General features: G+C 40.3%; 1 protein-coding gene across 1 annotated transcript; it reads left to right on the top strand.

Moving 5' to 3' along the window:
* Positions 1-612: 612 nt before the first annotated feature.
* Positions 613-3,955, top strand: PRB4 (proline rich protein BstNI subfamily 4). Its single transcript, XM_012175347.3, has 4 exons — positions 613-712; positions 1,548-1,583; positions 2,509-2,768; positions 3,863-3,955. Exons 1-3 carry the CDS (start codon positions 649-651, stop codon positions 2,748-2,750), a joined length of 342 nt encoding a protein of 113 aa, XP_012030737.1. The 5' UTR covers positions 613-648; the 3' UTR covers positions 2,751-2,768; positions 3,863-3,955.
* Positions 3,956-18,985: the final 15,030 nt, after the last annotated feature.

The following is an 18,985-nucleotide window of genomic DNA, read 5'->3' as shown; positions in this document are numbered from 1 at the left end:
TAGATATCTAACTAACTAAGATATTTATAAGAATAGAAAGTCTTAGGTTGCCTTGTTGGACAACTTCAATTTTTTCCTATCAGAGACCAGATAGACCTGGATAATATCTGGTAGCCTGAACAGATTGAGAGTGAGCCTTCTGCCATCCATGTGTGCCCAAGAAGGTTATTTATCCACATATATTTCATAAATAAACCAAAATTATCTTCATCATCGAAATGTTTTGCAATGTATCATATACATAGGAAAACAGATATCATGAAAGATGGAATTTGGGTCATATAAAAACCAGAGATCACAGCCAAAACACACACAAATGACACTTGGAAGGACAAAGAAATGAATCCACCAAAAAAGACTGAAAATCAAACAATGACAGAGCAGTTCTAATACCTGTGCTGAATGCTTGGACATTCTCCCTCAAAAGCTTTGCCCATATCACATGTGGTGCCTTTTAGAAAGGACACACCGATAACATTGTATCCACTCCATCCTGCTGGGATACATCCCAACTATAACTGTGTCTATCTGGTGACAAGATTTGCCCAGTATAGAACTCAAAGACACCATTGTTCTAGTCCCCTTTATAAAGGAACCTGCCTGGCTTCTCCCAGCAGACTTGAGAGCAAATCCAGAGCTTCTTCCAAGATGCTGCTGATCCTTCTCTCAGTGGCCTTGCTGGCCCTGAGCTCAGCTCAAGACCTGGTTTCTGGTAGGAATAAGGGGAAGGGTGCTGAGACTCTGCTTGGGGCTTGGGGGATCACACTGCAGTGAGGAAGCGTGCAAATAGGAGACATAAGTAAAAGATGTGGCTGCAGGCTGCTTAAGACAAGAGGAAGGCCCTTCACCTCCTCTGTGATATGAAGGCCTCAAACTTAATACAACTGGAAACCAGCACAGAATTTTTAAGCAGAGGAATGACAAATTAAGACTTATCTCTGTGCTATGAAAGATGCATTACAAAAAGGCAAGACTGGAACAGACAAGTTCCCTTGTGAAGATGCTATGATAATCAAAGTAGGCAGTGGATGAAGGTGGCCTTTCGAGGGGATGCCAGATAGATGGAGGAGGTGAAGCCCATTCAGAGCTATTTCAGAGACAGAGATGAGAGTAATAAATCTCTCTGTGTCTACATAGAGATATGGAAATTCTAGGGCACAGTGGTCTCATTCTACTCCACCCACTGTTAATATTTCAGAATGCTGTGCCCAATATGGACGAGATTATATCCACATGTTTACTCCTGGTCCTTTTACCTTGAGAAACCATGTTAATATAAGTAAAGTACTTCATGAATTAACAGGGGAGAAGGACACTAAAACATAACACTGAAATATTCTAGCACTTAACCTAAATTAGCTTTAGGGTTTGAGGGATACTAGGAAAGATAAAAAGCCCTCTTTTCTTTTGAGTTTGTGGTTGAATGGCATCACAGATAGTAGTTGAAAAGTTATAATATCTTAGAGTATATACAGAGTGTGTCCCTTTTCCTGTAGAACATTGTGAACCCTGAAGGATATAAGCTCATCTTCTGCTTCTTTTCCTAGAAAGCAGCAGTGAAGAGTCTCTGAGCATCGTATTAGGTAAGTCTCAATTAATTCTCCATCATCTTTCTTTATTTCATTAGCAACTTTTTAATTCTCTGGTGTCCTGATATCATCATTTTTTGTGAAGAGTTAAAATCAGTGTTAGAAACACTAAAGATTAAGGCAGTCCTTTATAACCTTGGTTTTTGAGACCATGAGCAAGGCCCTAACATGAATAACATGATGTCTAACCTGGATGACACTGGCTATGCTGCCTGTTCCCTCAGGCTAGAAATGATTGTCGAGACAACAAAGGGAAGGAGTCACAATTCTGACTCTTTCCCTACTGAGAGCCAACCCCTGAAGTGTTTCCTTCTTCCTCAGTATTATTCTCTTTAAATATGTGGTTTAGAAAAAATGCAGAAAAAATAGGTCTGGTTCATTTTTAGTCAGGTTTTCTTCTCAGCTTTGTCACAGTACCTAATTAAAATTTGCAAGTTATTTAGTGACCCCTGTGTGGGCCATCATGTTGTCTCTCTCTCTCTCTTTCCTAGTATTGATCCACCTGGTTTTAGAGCCAGAGGGTTCCATATACACTCTCCACAGGCCAGACTTGGAGTCACATTTGGCAGGTTATGTCAGCACCTAAAATATAACTGGAAGCATAACTGACATGATTAATCCCTTTGCTTTTCATCTGTCCTTGGAGACATCTTCTAGCAATTCTAAGATATCCAGCACCTTCTTTTTTTTGCCAAATTGAAGACGAAGACACTTTTTTTCTCGAGAGCAAAGAACTAAGACTCAGTATCACTAGTATGTGGGTAAACAAGAGTACTGCAAAAACAGTGAGTAGGAATGAAGCTGGTAGTTGAGAGGTGGCTTCTGGAGGAAGGCACTGTCCAAAAAGTTTATCAGAGATAAAAAGGAGAGGGGAGTCTTCCATCACCTGGTTCCTCTCTCTCTGTGCCATACCTTTCAGATGGAACCAACTCAGACTCAAGCTCAGACAAGGATTTTCCCCAACCACCTCCTGATGGACCCAGAGGACCACCTCCTGGAGGACCTGGAGAACCACCACCTAGTCCCCCTCCTAATGATGGAAATGGAGATGAGGTACCTCCACCAGAACCACCCCTACCAGGACCACCCCCACCACCAGGACCACCCCCACCAGAGGAGGAACCTGAGCAGAGTCCAGATGAAGAGTCACCATCCAAGTAATCTGAAAGTCATTAACAGGTATGACTCAAGCTCCGTCTCCATCAAAGGCCCCTAATTCCTACAGGTCTCACATCTTAGTGAGTCACTGAATCAACAGAAAATATGTGAAAATTGTGTAGTCCTGGACACAAGTTCTAAAGGTGTCTATTCAGATAGTTTGAAGTAAGGTAGCAAAACCTTATAATTATTACAAGCTATCCATGGAGATTGAAATTTTGAGAAAGAAGGACCATAAATCGCTTTCTCCCTGATGACCACCTGTACGAAAGTGGGCTGGTGATGAGGAAGTACACTATGTTCTCCCTTGTCCTTTTCTCTCCTCCTCCTCCAGCTCAATGACCGCTTCTCTCAAGTTTCCACCTGACAAGGCCTCTCAGATCCAGTGTCCTTACTAAATGATACTTTAATTTTAGGTTGCTAAATTTATCTAGCTAAAATATTTTCTTTTGAATTAGTATATGGTCAAGGTTAAAAAATAACTGAACAGAAAAGTATGAGGCTAACTCTTAAAGGCATCCACATCCTACCTTCCCACTTCCTTCCCCAAAGGCCACCACAATTAACTCTTGAACATCAACTGGAAACACAGCCTTTTAAAATAAATTTTTATCCACAAATGATGTCATACTTTATGCAGATTTATAGGTTGCTCATTTCAAATACCATACTTAATATTCATAACAGTTCATAGAGCTCTATGGGTCTGTTTAATCTGCATTTTGTTTACTTTTTAATTTCTGCTATTCCATTGTCTGCCTGTGCCATGATTTCTTTAACCAACCCTGTATCAATGGACATTTAGGCCAGTTTCAGTTTTTCACTAGTTAAAAATTGGTTCCAGTAACTATCTTTGTAAATATATATTTGAACACTTTAAATAGCAACCAAAGGATAAACAACGTAAGAACAACCTTTTATCTTGTAAGCAACAATTTAGAGCATATTATCTATAAGGTGCATAAAAATGACAAATCAAAAGAAATTTGGAAAGAAACAGGAGAGGGAAGAGGAAAAGGAGAAATGTGGGCTCCTAGCTACTTCCCTTCACTGTTTTCTGCAAGGAGTAGAAACCACCTGCCCACCTTGTGTGAACCTCCTTTTTTGCTTTTCAGGACATGAGTATGAAGATACCAGTCCTTCAGAAGGCCATGACATTGGGAGAAGACAGTCTGTCTTCAATTTACCAATAAAATAATCAGCATTCAGTTTCTAAGTGTCATGTCTCATTCTGGAGGTTTGTGAGTCTGAAATTTGAGAGCTATGAACCCAGCCTAGGAACATCCAAAACCGGTTCTCACTGATGCTTCCAGCATCCTTCCTCCTGGACTGCCTTCTTAGAAGATATTTTCCCTTTGGTCGTTACTTGGGGACCAGAATGTGTATTTCCTTTCTACCTCTTATTGCTTCCCCCTTCCACCTGACACCTTTTTCAGAAGCCAGGTACCTATCCTGTCCTTCCCTGGTTTCTATAGCACTAATGTGATGTTTTTATTATTTTCACAACTTTCTAGTAATTTTAGGGAAATAAAGAAAATATTGCAAATGTGAAGAAGTGGAAAAAGCTGAGGGAATCCTTAAAATTTCCAAAAGAATTGATTCTGGTTTCTAGTAAAATAAATGTGATTCTAGGTCCCTATTCCCTCAAGCCCATTACTATGCAACCCCCCACCCTTGACACCACCACTTTTAAATCATTTCTGTTTTCTTTCCAGATCTCACACCTTTCTATAACCAATGTGAGTCAATTTCATAAAAGAGAAGGCATGTTGTTTCTAAAAAGCAAGGAAATTTTAGTGTTCTTCAGACATGAATTTAATCTGATCTCTTTTTGTTAGCTCTGGACTTTAAAAGCAAGCTACTTCAACTCTCAGAGCCTTAGTTTCCCTATCCATATAATGAGGATTATATTAATACCTACCCTAGGGCATGAAGAGTACCAAATATCATAATAAAAACCTAGCAGAGGGACTTTCCTGGTGGTCCAGTGGCTAAACTCTACCCTCCCTATGCTGGGTTTGATCTCTGGTTAGAAAGCTAGATTGCACATATTGCAACTATAGATCCCCATATTGCAACTAAGACATAGCACAGCCAAATAAATAAAAATCAATATTCTTTTTAAAGAATTGCCTTCACCATTTCCTAATAATTGTTATAGGGAAAGCTAGTACACATGAAATTGTAAGAAATTAAGTATTCCCCAAATTAAACTGTTCAGATTGCTTTGTCAGATCAAATTACAATATTTTCTGACAATGCCTCTTCCAAATTCAAAACAATGAAAAACTATTTGTTTTTTGGTAGCACTTTCTGGTATCTCTTCATCTAAGTGATACCATTTCTGATACTGATTCTGTCATGGTACATGGATAATTTCCACTCACTTCCATTTCTTACAAAGTTGGAAAATATTATTGGGTTAAAAGACACTCTTACTGTGAGCATAACAAAATCAATATTTTAAAAAATTATCTCAATTGATGTAGAGAGAGCCTTTGACAAAATTCAACATACATTTATGATAATAATAATAATAATAATAATAATAATAAATCCAGAAAACAGGCATGGAAAGAACATAACTCAACATAATAAAAGCTATATATGATAAACCCACATCAAACATTATCCTTACTAGTGAAAAATTGAAAGCATTTCCCCTAAAGTCAGGAACAAGACAAGGGTGCCCACTCTCACCATCTCTACTAAACATAGTCTTAGAAGTTTTAGCCACAGCAATCAGAGAAGAAAAGGAAATAAAAGGAATCCAGATTGGAAAAGAAGAAGTAAAACTCTCAATGACTGCAGATTACATGATCCTCTACATAGAAAACCCTAAAGACACCATCGGAAAATTACTAGAGCTAATCAATGAATATAGTAAAGTTGCAGGATATAAAATCAACACACAGAAATCCCATGTATTCCTATACACTAACAAGGAGAAAAGAGAAAGGGAAATTAAGGAAACAATTCCATTTACCATTGCAATGAAAAGAATAAAATACTTAGGAATAAATCTAACTAAAGAAACAAAAGACCTATATATAGAAAACTATAAAACACTGGTGAAAGAAATCAAAGAGGACACAAATACATGGAGAAATATACCATGTTCATGGATTGGAAGAATCAATAGTGAAAATGAGTATACTACCCAAAGCAATCTATAGATTCAAGGCAATCCCTATCAAGCTACCAACAGTATTTTTCACAGAACTAGAACAAATAATTTCACAATTTGCATGGAAATACAAAAAAAAATCTTGAATAGCCAAAACATTTTTAGAAAGAAGAATGGAACTGGAGGAATCAACCTGCCTGACTTCAGGCTCTACTACAAATCTACAGTCACCAAGATAGCATGGTACTGGCACAAAGACAGAAACATAGATCAATGGAACAAAATAGAAAGCCCAGAGATAAATCCACACACCTATGGACACCTTACCTTCTACAAAGGAGGCAGGAATATACAATGGATTAAAGACAATCTCTTTAACAAGTGGTGCTGGGAAAACTGGTCAACCACTTGTAAAAGAATGAAACTAGAACACTTTCTAACACCATACACAAAAATAAACTCAAAATGGATTAAAGACCTAAATGTAAAACCAGAAACTATAAATCTCCTATAGGAGAACATAGGCAGAACACTCTCTGACATAAATCACAGCAGGACCCTCTATGATCCACATCCCAGAGTAACGGAAATAAAAGCAAAAATAAACAAATGGAAATTAAACTTAAAAGCTTTTGCACAACGAAGAAAACTATAAGCAAGGCGAAAAGACAGCCTTCAGAATGGGAGAAAATAATAGCAAATGAAGCAACTGACAAAAAGTTAATCTCAAAAATATACAAGCAGCTTATGCAGCTCAATACTAGAAAAATAAACAACCCAATCAAAAAACGGCCTAAAGAATTAAACAGATATTTCTCCAAAGAAGATATATAGATGGCTAACAAGCATGTGGAAAGATGCTCAACATCACTCATTTTCAGAGAAGTGCAAATCAAAACCACAATGAGGTGCCATTTCATACCAGTCATAATGGCTGCTATCCAAAAGTCTACAAACAATAAATGCAGGACAGGATGCGGAGAAAAGGGAACCCTCTTACACAGTGGGTGGGGATCAAACTAGTACAGCCACTATGGAGAACAGTGTGGTGATTCCTTTAAAAACTGGAAATAGAACTGCCATATGACCCAGCAATCCCACTACTGGACATACACACCTAGGAAACCAGAATTGAAAGAGACATGTGTACCCCAATATTCATCACAGCATTGTTTAAAATAGTTAGGACATGGAAGCAACCTAGATGTCCATCGGCAGACGAATGGATAAGAAAGCTGTGGTACATATACACAATGGAATATTACTCAGCTATTAAAAAGAACACATTTGAATCAGTTCTAATGACGTGGATGAAACTGGAACCTATTAGACAGAGTGAAGTAAGTCAGAAAATAAAACACCAATACAGCATATTATCCCATATATGTGGAATTTAGAAAGATGGTAACAATTTACCTATATGCGAGACAGCAAAGAGACACAGGTATAAAGAACGGACTGTTGGACTCTGTGGGAGAAGGTGAGGGTGGGATGATTTGAGAAAATAGCATTGAGACATGTATATTACCATATGTGAAATAGATCACGAGTCCAGGTTTGATGCATGAGAAAGGGAGCTCAGGGCCAGTGCACTGGGATGACCCTGAGTGATGGGATGGGGAAGGAGGTGGGAGGTGGGTTCAGGGTGGGGAACACATGTACATCCATGGCTCAATCATGTATGTATGGCAAAAACCACTACAATATTGTAAAGCAATTAGCCTCCAAATTTTAAAAATTAATTAATTAAAGAAAAAAATAAAACCTGACATTGAGGTTGTTGACTTCAAGTGAAGAAAAGAATGTTTGGATTCCATCAAGGCCTCCCCTACCTTAAAATCACATAAAATGAGAATCTATTTAAGATGGAAAGAAGCCCATTCATGAACATCTCTGGTGAAGACTGACAAATCTTACTCACTAGAAAGAGGGGATCTCAGGAACATTCCTTCAGAGCCAGATTCATCCTAACTCCAGGTCTACTCACTGTAATACTGTTAATGAATGCTGAGTATGATTTTATTTTCCTACCTACAAGCTCAGACTATTATGCTGAACAGAAGTTAAGTGAAACAAACAGATTTTATTTAAACTCCTTCTTGAGTTATTCATGTTTAAATGAGATATAGAACTCACAGTGGATTGTAGCTTTGGACTGTATTTTTATTCTGATTTTGCCATCTACTAAAAGTAATAGAGGCACTTCAAGAGATGCCAGTGTGCAACTGGGCTGGGTTTCTGCAGTTGTGGGTCTCAGTAGAGCCAGCATGCATCTTTGTAGTCAAGGCCAGGAAATAGCTGCCCTGTCTGAGGCTCATCTGTCTGGAGAAGAGGTTTGGGAATTTTAAAAACTATGACAGAGCCCACTTCGCATCAACCCCACCCCCACTGGGAGTGGGTCCTCTCGGGAAACAGGCACTGGGGCTGCTAGCAGAGAGTGCCAGGGTTTGAGAGGACCCAGGCCAGCCCACACTCTGAGGAAGGGGTGGAAGACTGAGGGCAGGTGAGGGTCCACAGTCCACCTTCCACACACCACCTCCAGGTGGGCAGGAGAGTCAAGGGACCCGAGGGCAGAAGAAGGAGAGCCACCTGCTTCCCCACACATCCATCATTCCTGTGGGGCGGCCTAAACCCAGACCTGGAGAGCATGACATCACCACATCCAGCACTTCTGCAAGTCTTAATAAGACTTTCAACAATTGTGTGTGTTGTATCCAGCTCGGACTTCCATGTTGTATTCCTACTGAAAATGGCATAAAGCAGAGAGAACCTAATTAATCCAGGTTAGAAGAAAATAACATGGAATGTCTCCTCTCCTCAGCCCCAGACAGCCTCCAGCCGCGGACCTAACACCTCTAATACTTTGAGGAAGATCCCCTGGAGAAGGAAATGGCAATCCACTCCAATACTATTGCCTGGAAAATCCCATGGACAGAGGAGCCTGGTAGGCTACAGTCTATGGGAACGCAGAGTCGCTCACGACTGAGCAACTTCACGACGACGACGATGACAGAAAAGGAGCCTCCAATAGGGGCTGAATGTGATTCTTGTTTCAGCCAGTCTTCCATTCTCAGGAAGTCAAATTAAGAGGTTTTGACAGGACCCTCGATTGTTTCACAAAATATGTACTGCTCTCTTATTGAGGGAATTTCAAATTCCACTTTTTAGAAATGTTTTAAATGTGTTTCAAAATTAGCATCCTTTTTTCCGTCAAGATTATTTTGGTTCCAGAGGCAAGAAACCCAACTAATAAGCTCAAGTAGAAAAGAAAAAATGGAATATCTGAAGAAAACAGACTTCAAACATGAGTGGATTCAGGGGCTTAATATTTTTAAAAGGCTTTAGTTAATTATCATCTCACATGAGTGGATTCAAAGGCTCAATATTTTTAAAAGATTTTAATTAATTGTCTTCCCATGTGACCTTACTATCTCCACCAAACATATTGACAGCTGAGCATCATTCTATCTTAGGCCCAGTCACTTCATTTTTCCTGGAGCTATTAGTTATTGCACTCCACTCTTCCCCAGTAGCATATTGGACACCTTCCAACCTGGGGGCCTTATCTCTCACTGTCATATCTTTTTGCATTTTCATACTGTCCATGGGTTTCTCCAGGCAAGAAATCTGGAGTGAGTTGTCTTTTCCTTCTCCAGTAGACCACATACTGTCAGAACTCTTCCCTATGACCTATCTGCCTTGGGTGTCCCTGCATGGCATGGCTCATAACTTTACTGAGTTATGCAAGCTGCTTTGCCATGACAAAGCTGTGATCCATGAAGGGGATCAGTTGTGGATGTATCTGGTAGTGAAAGTAAAGTCCAATCCAGTAAAGAATAATGCTGATAGGAATCTGAAATGTTAGGTCTATGAATCAAGGTAAATTGCACATTGTCAAAAAAGAGATGGTAAAGCTGAAACTCCCCCATGTCCAAGGTAAGAGAAACCCAAGTAAGATGGTAGATGTTGCAAGAGGACATCAGAGGGAAGACACACTGAAACCATACTCACAGAAAACTAGTCAACCTAATCACACTAGGACCACAGCCTTGTCTAACTCACTGAAACTTAGCCATGCCCTGTAGGGCCACCCAAGACAGGCGGGATGGTGGAGAGGTCTGACAGAATGTGGTCCACTGGAGAAGGGAATGGAAAACCACTTCAGTATTCTTGCCTTGAGAACCCCATAAACAGTATAAAAAGGCAAAATGATAGGATACTGAAAGAGGAACTCCCCAGGTTGGTAGGTGTCCAATATGCTACTGGAGATAGTGGAGAAATAACTCCAGAAATAATGAAGGGATGGAGCCAAAGCAAAAATAATACCCAGCTGTGGATGTGACTGGTGATAGAAGCAAGGACCGATGCTGTAAAGAACAATATTGCATAGGAACATGGAATGTTAGGTCCATGAATCAAGGCAAATTGAAAGTGGTCAAACGAGATGGCAAGAGTGAACGCCGACATTCTAGGAATCAGCAAACTAAAATGGACTGGAATGGGTGAATTTAACTCAGATGACCATTATATCTACTACTGCAAGCAGGAATCCCTCGGAAAAAATGGACTAGCCATCATGGTCAACAAAAGAGTCCAAAATGCAGTACTTGGATGCAATCTCAAAAACAGCAGAATGATCTCTGTTCATTTCCAAGGCAACCATTCAGTATCAGAGTAATCCATGTCTATGACCCAACCAGTAAGGCTGAGGAAGTTGAAGTTAAACGGTTCTATGAAGACCTACAAGACCTTTCAGAACTAACACTCAAAAATGATATCCTTTTCATTATAGGGGACTGGAATGCAAAAGTAGGAAGTCAAGAAACACCTGGAGTAACAGGAAAATTTGGCCTTCGAATACGGAGTGAAGCAGGGCAAAGGCTAATAGAGTTTTGCCAAGAGAACACACTGGTCATAGCAAACACCCTCTTCCAAAAACACAAGAGAAGACTCTACACATGGACATCACCAGATGGTCAACTCTGAAATCAGATTGATTATATTCTTTGCAGCAAAAGATGGAGAAGCTCTATACAGTCAACAAAAACAAGACCAGGAGTTAACTGTGGTTCAGATCATGAACACTTTATTGCCAAATTCAGACTTAAATTGAAGAAAGTAGGGAAAACCAGTAGACCATTCAAGTGTGATCTAAATCAAATCCTTTATGATTATACAGTGGAAGTGAGAAATAGATTTGAGGGACTAGATCTGATAGATAGAGTGCCTGATGAACTATGGACGGAGGTTCCTTACATTGTAAAGGAGACAGGGATCAAGACCATTTCCATGGAAAAGAAACACAAAAAAGCAAAATGGCTATCTGGAGAGGCCTTACAAATAGCTTTGAAAACAAGAGAAGTGAAAAGCAACGGAAAAAAGGAAAGATATAAGCATCTGAATGCCGAGTTCCAAAGAATCGCAAGAAGAGATAAGAAAGCCTTCCTCAGCGATCAATGCAAAGAAATAGAGGAAAAGAACAGAATGGGAAAGACTGAGATCTGTTCAAGAAAAGTAGAGATACCAAGGGAACATTTCATGCAAAGATGGGCTTGATAAAGGACAGAAATGGTATGGACCTAACAGAAGCAGAAGATATTAAGAAGAGGTGGCAAGAATACACGGAAGAACTGTACAAAAAGAGATCTTCACGACCGACATAATCACTATGATGTGATCACTCACCTAGAGCCAGACATCCTGGAATGTGAAGTCAAGTAGGCCTTAGAAAGCACCACTACAAACAAAGCTAGAGGCGGTGATGGAATTCCAGTTGAGCTATTTCAAATCCTGAAAGATGATGCTGTGAAAGTGCTGCATTCAATATGCCAGCAAATTTAGAAAACTCAGCAGTGGCCACAGGACTGGAAAAGGTCAGTTTTCATTCCAATCCCAAAGAAAGGCAATGCCAAAGAATGCTCAAACTACCGCACAATTGCACTCATCTCACACACTTGTAAAGTAATGCTCAAAATTCTCCAAGCCAGGCTTCAGCCTTATGTGAACCGTGAACTTCCAGATATTCAAGCTGGTTTTAGGAAAGGCAGAGGAACCAAAGATCAAATTGCCAACATCCACTGGATCATCAAAAAAGCAAGAGAGTTCCAGAAAAAATATCTATCTGCTTTATTGACTATGCCAAAGCCTTTGACTGTGTGGATCACTATAAACTGTGGAAAATTCTGAAATAGATAGGAATTCCAGACCACCTGACCTGCCTCTTGAGAAACCTGTATGCAGGTCAGGAAGCAACAGTTAGAACTGGACATGGAACAACAGACTGGTTCCAAATAGGAAAAGGAGTACGTCAAGGCTGTATATTGTCACCCTGCGTCTTTAACTTATATGCAGAATACATCATGAGAAACGCTGGGCTGGAAGAAGCACAAGCTGGAATCAAGATTGCCCGGAGAAATATCAATCACCTCAGATATGCAGATGACACCACCCTTATGACAGAAAGCGAAGAGGAACTAAAAAGCCTCTTGATGAAAGTGAAAGAGGAGAGTAAAAAGGTGGGTTTAAAGCTCAACATTCAGAAAACTAAGATCATGGCATCTGGTCCCATCACTTCATGGGAAATAGTTAGGGAAACAGTGGAAACGTAGCTGACTTTATTTTTCTGGGCTCCAAAATCTCTGCAGATGGTGACTGCAGCCATGAAATTAAAAGAGGCTTACTCCTTGAAAGGAAAGTTATGACCAACCTAGATAGTATATTCAAAAGCAGAGACATTACTTTGCCAACAAAGGTCCGTCGAGTCATGGCTATGGTTTTTCCAGTGGTCATGTATGGATGTGAGAGTTGGACTGTGAAGAAAGTTGAGTGCCGAAGAATTGATGCTTTTGAACTGTGGTGTTGGAGAAGACTCTTGAGAGTCCCTTGGACTGGAAGGAGATCCAACCAGTCCATTCTAAAGGAGATCAACCCTGGGTGTTCTTTGGAAGGAATGATGCGAAAGCTGAAACTCCAGTACTTTGGCCACCTCATGCGAAGTGTTGACTCATTGGAAAAGACTCTGATGCTGGGAGGGATTGGGGGCAGGAGAAGAAGGGGTCGACAGAGGATGAGATATCTGGATGGCATCACCAACTCAATGGACATGAGTTTGTGTGAACTCCGGGGGTTGGTGATGGACAGGGAGGCCTGGCGTGCTGTGATTCATGGGGTTGCAAAGAGTCGGACATGACTGAGCGACTGAACTGGACGAACTGAAGACTGAACATAGACATCTTAGGAATCAGTGAACTAAACTGGTCAGGAATGGGTGAATTTAATTCAGATGCTTATTATATCTACTACTATATCATATGCTGGTGGTTCAGCTGTTAAAGAATCCACCTGCAATGTGCCAGACCTGGATTCGATCCCTGGGTTGGAAAGATCTCCTGGAGAAGGGAAAGGCTTCTCTCCTTTACTCCAGTATTCTGGCCTGGAGATTTCCATGAGCTGTTTATAGTGCATGGGATCACAAAGAGTCAGACACCTGAGCAACTTTCACTTCACATTATATCTACTACTGTGGGCAAGAATCTCTTCGAAGAAATGGTCAACAAAGAAGTCAGAAATGCAGTACTTGAGTGCAGTGTCAAAAAACAGAATAATCTGGTTCATTTTGTAGGCAAACCATTCAATATCACAATAATCCAAGTCTTTGCCCCAATCAAAGAAGCTGAAGTTGACTAGTTCAGTGAAGACCTATATGACCTTCTGCAACTAACACCCAAAAAAAGATGTCCTTTTCATCATAGGGGATTAGAATGCAAAATTAGGAAGTCAAGAGATACCCAGAATAACAGGCAGGTTTGGCCTTGGAGTACAAAATGAAGCAGGGCAAGGGCTCACAGAGTTTTGTCAATAGAATACACTGGTCATAGCAAGCACCCTCTTCCAACAACACAAGAGACAACTCTACACATGGACATCACCAGATAGTCAATACCCAAATCAGATTTGATTATGTTCTTTGCAGCCAAAAATTGAGATGCTCTATACATTCAGCAAAAACAAGACTAGGAGCTGACTGGCTCAGATCATGAACTCCTTATTGCAAAATTCAGGCTTAAATTGAACAAAGAAGGGAAAACAACTAGGGCATTCAGGTATGACCTAAATCAAATCCCATATGATTATACAGTGGAAGTGACAAGTAGATTCAAGGGATTAGGCCTGATAGATAGAGTTCCTGAAGATCTATGGACAGAGGAACATAACAGTATACAGGAGGTCATGACAAAAATCTCTCAAAGAAAGGTTTTACAATGAAAAAACACCATTAACAAAGTTAAAAGATATTCAAGATTTAGAAGAAAAATATTTATAATGTATGTATCATACAGCACTGATACCCACAATATATAAAGAAAGCAAGCATAAAACCAAAAAATAACCAACATGAAATGGATAAGTATGAAATCAGACCAGGCACTCCGGCTGCTATAAGAAACTGCCAGGGTGATTCCCAAAGTTATCTGGGTTTCTGGTCATTGTGTCAAGTCTGCAGCTCTGTCTGGAAATGTATTAGATTAGTCAAGACTAGGCTGAAAGGCTAAGGATGATCATTGTGCTGTGTCTGGGTATATGCTTCTTTACTTGTAGTCCTTCTGAAAACTATAAAGCTATGAGTTGGATGGTACCCTGCTCATAGGAGGTCTGTGTGGCTTTCATCCACATTGGCCTCTACATTCATACAGCCATCTCAGCCTGACTTGTGAACTGCTGAAATCTGGAGGGAGCAGTTGATCTTCCAGAAATTCTGACCCTCACAGTTCAGGCTCTTCATCCATAACCAGGAACACACTGGAGAGGCTCTGGGGACTCCAGACACTGAACCTCCCCTGTGGAGTGCTGATGAGTCCATGAGGTATTCTGATGGTCTTCCATCTCTATTCTTAGAAAAGATATGTCTGATATGATTTATCCAAATTCTTTGATTTATACAATATACCATGCTACTTCTTTTATGAGACACACTCAGGTTTGTTAAAGAATGGTAGGGCATCAGGGAGGGAAAAAAAATCGAGCAATAATTTTAAAAAGGAAATGGGATATAGTGGGCTCAAAGAAACGGGCACCCGGAAACACTTTCATTTTCCTAGCAAGTTCAGTTCAGTTCAATCACTCAGTCGTGTCCAACTTTTTGTGACCCCATCGACTGCAGCACACCAGGCTTCCCTGTCCATCACCAACTCCTGGAGCTCTTTCCTAGCAAGAGGATCAGTTAATTTGAAGTTTTACTTCTGTTGGCTTTTCTTTCATATTTCTTTTATATCACATTATAGTTGATTTAAAATGCTCTGTTACTTTCATTTGTACAGCAATTTTACTCACATATACATATGTGACTCACATATACATATGTGACTGAGCGACCAAACACATGTGCACATGGAGAATAAAATGGCGACCCACTGCAGCATTCTTGCCCAGGAATCCCAAGGACAGAGAAGCCTGGTGGGCTACAGTCCACGGAGTTGCAAAGCGTTGAACATGACTTAGCAACTGAACAACAACAGCAAGGCACAAATCCTTTCAAGAGGATGTTCAAAAGATTAACTGTGGTGGATTTGGGATAAGGAACTGGAGAGGTAGGATATGATAGGCCATTAAGATTTAGCCTCATACTTTTTGTTTAGTTTTTTTTTTTTTCTAACATGAGGATATATAAGCAATATTTTAAAGCTACGTGACTCAGCAGTAGAATTTTTGGGTATCATTCGTCAGGGACACTGGATCCGAGATCTAGTCAGGAGGAAACTTGAAATGGGAAATCACTGAACCTGAGGAGGAAGAGAAGAAAGGATCACAAGGCAACACCATTCTATTTCCTCATTACCAAACAGCTGTAAGACAAGTAGTAATCATTAGGGAAAAGGCAGTTTATGGTCCATGTTTCTCAAAATCAGAATGACCTTGGATAGCTTGTTAAAAGTACACAGTTGTTGTTGTCATTGTTTAGTCTCTCAGTAGTGTCCAGTTATTTGGGAGCCCAGGGACTACAGTACACCAGGCTTTCCTGTCCTTCACCATCTTCCAGAGCTTGTTCAAACTCATGTCCATTGAGTCACTGATGCTGTCCAACAATATCCCCTCTGTTGGCCCCTTCATCCTCCTGTCTTCAATCTTGCCTAGCATCAGGGTCTTTTCTAATGAGCCTTCTCTTCACATCAGGTGGCCAAAGTATTGGAGCTTCAACTTCAGCATCAGTCTTTCCAGTGAATATTCAGGATTGATTTCCTTTAGGATTGATAGGTTTGATCTCCTTGCAGTCCAAGGGAGTCTCAGGTCTTCTCCAATGTGACAGTTCAAATGCATCAATTCTTCGGCATTCAGCTTCTTTATGGTCCAAGTCTCACATGCATACATGACCAATGGAAAAGCCATAGCTTTGACTAGACGGACCTTGTCAGCAAAGTAATGTCCCTGCTTTTTAATATGCTGTCTAGATTTGTCATAGCTTTTCTTCCAAAGAAAGCATCTTTTACCTTCATAACTGCAGTTACCATCTGCAGTGATTTTGAAGCCCAAGAAAATAAAATCTGTCACTGTTTCCATTGTTCCCCCATCTATTGGCCATGAAGTGATGGGACCAGATGCCATGATATTCATTGCATCTTGGCTGTCTGAGGAGGCCTTACAAATAGAAAATAAGAGAAGTGAAAGGCAAAGAAGAAAGGGAAAGATATACTCATCTGAATGCAGAGTTCCAAAGAGAAGCAGAGAGAGATAAGAAAGACTTCCTAAATGACCAATGCAAAGAAACAAAGGAAAAAAATAAAATGGGAAAGATGAGTGATCTCTTCAAGAAAATTAGAGATACCAAGGAAACATTTCATGCAAAGATGGGCTCGATAAAGGACAAAAACGGTATGAACCTAACAGAAGCACAAGGTACTAAGATGAGGTGGCAAGAATACACAGAAGAACTATACAAAAAGGGTCTTCATGACCCAGATAACCACAATGCTGTAATCACTCACCTAGAGCCAGACATCATGGAGTGTGAAGTCAGGTGGGCCTTAGGAAGCATCACTATGAACAAAACTAGTGGAGGTGATGGAATTCCAGCTGAGTTATTTCAAATCCTAAAAGAGGAACATGTGAAAGTGCTGCACTCAACATGCCAGCAAATTTGGAAAACTCAGCAGTGGCCACAGGACTGGAAAAGGTCAGTTTCATTCCAATCCCAAAGGCAATGCCAAAGAATGCTCAAACTACCGCACAATTGCACTCATCTTACACACTAGCAAAGTAATGCTCAAAATTCTCCAAGAAAGGCTTCAGCGCTATGTGAACTGAGAACTTCCAGATGTTCAAGCTGATTTTAGAAAAGCAGAGGAACCAGAGATCAAATTGCCAATATCTGTTGGACTGTAGAAAAGACAAGAGAATTCCTCCAGAAAAGCATCTACTTTTACTTCATTGACTATGCTAAAGCCTTTGACTGTGTGGATGACAACAAACTGTGGGAAGTACTTCAAGAGATGGGAATACCAGACCACCTTACCTGTCTCCCTAGAAACCTGCACTCAGGTCAAGAAGCAACAGAACCAGACATGGAACAACAGACTTGTTCCAAATAGGGAAAGGAGTACGTCAAGGCTGTATATTGTCACCATGCTCATTTAATTTCTGTGCAGAGTACATCATGAGAAATGATGTGCTAGATGAAGCACAAGCTGGAATCAAGATTGCTGGGAGAAATATCAATAACCTCAGATATGCAGATAACACCACCCTTATGGCAGAAAGTGAATAGGAACTTAGGAGCCTCTTGATGAAGGTGAAAGATGAGAGAGAATAAGCTGGCTTAAAAAATACATGGTATTGCTACTCTCTTCCAGATTTCTGAATAGAAATCTTTAGAACTAGATTGAGGACTATGAAATGACAACATGTTTCTGGTTGATTCAGTGATTCACTAAAATGTTTGAGACCTGCATGGATTAGTGAACTTGAATTATACCTGTTACTAAATTTCCGGATTGCTGGGTTTATGGGCCTTGTGGAGGTCTTTGTGAGCTATCCCCTGGGGATAGGGGTCACTAATCCTTCCCAGCAGGAGGTAGGGGAGAATGGCTATTATGAGGACAGCTGATCGGGGTGGTCCCTGCTGAGATTCATCATCTGGTTGTGGTCCCTGCTAAGGCTGACCTCCTCGTGGAGGTGGTCTCTGCTGAGGTTCACCATCTAGGTTTTCACCACTAGGAGGAGATCCAGGTGGTGATGCTCTAGGTCTCTCAGGAGGTTTCTAAAATTGCTCAGAGGATCCCTGGTTTAGGTTCTCTACATGGCACAAGAATAGAAGAATTTAGTGATGGAAGGCTCCCACCTCATTTTCATCTCTTACCAGAGATGATCTTATCAGATAGTCACTTTCTCTCTGGATCTGCTTCTCAACTGTCAACTTCCCTCTTACCCTCAGCTTCATTCTGTAGTGTTCCTGTTCATCCATTTACTGGTGATATTGTGTGTTAGTTCTTTGATCTTGAGACAAACATGTGTCTTCAATTTGGCCACAAAAAAAAAGGTGCTGGATATCTTAGAATCATCAGAGGATGCCTCCAAAGACAGCAGAAAAGCAAAGGGATTATCCATGTCAGTTAGCTGTATTTGGGGTCACTGAAGTAACTTGACCTCTATGATTCCAAGTCTCTCCAGTTGAGTGCATACGTGGAACCGTCCTGCTCTAAGACCAAACAATGATAAGAGATAGAGCAAGATAAAGTGGTGACTCACACAAGAGTCACTCAATAACTGTGGGCAATTTTAATTAAGTACAGAAACAAAACTGCATAGAGAAACAAAGAAAAGGAACCTAAACTCCACTTCTTTGCTTTTTCCTTAAACCATATATTCAAAAAGATGAATAGTGAGGAAGTAGAAAATAGTTGATAGTTGATTCTTAGGAAACATTTTTGTACAAGGGAAAAAAACACTACTATGTTATCCAAGATAGACACGTCTGTTATTAAAGTTTGGCCCTGCTCGTAGCCCTGTGATTAAGGTTGGGTAAAGGATTATGTTTATCTTTAGGAGCTCTAACATGAATCAGTTTATGACAAGACAGTGATATTAGTAAGATGCCAGAGAAATGAAAAGTTGTTACTCT

The sequence above is a fragment of the Ovis aries genome, chromosome 3, assembly GCF_016772045.2.
Source record: "Ovis aries strain OAR_USU_Benz2616 breed Rambouillet chromosome 3, ARS-UI_Ramb_v3.0, whole genome shotgun sequence".
NCBI classification, from domain to species: domain Eukaryota; kingdom Metazoa; phylum Chordata; class Mammalia; order Artiodactyla; family Bovidae; genus Ovis; species Ovis aries.
The sequence above is the reverse complement of the archived record's forward strand: the minus strand, read 5'-3'. Positions and strand labels throughout refer to the sequence as shown.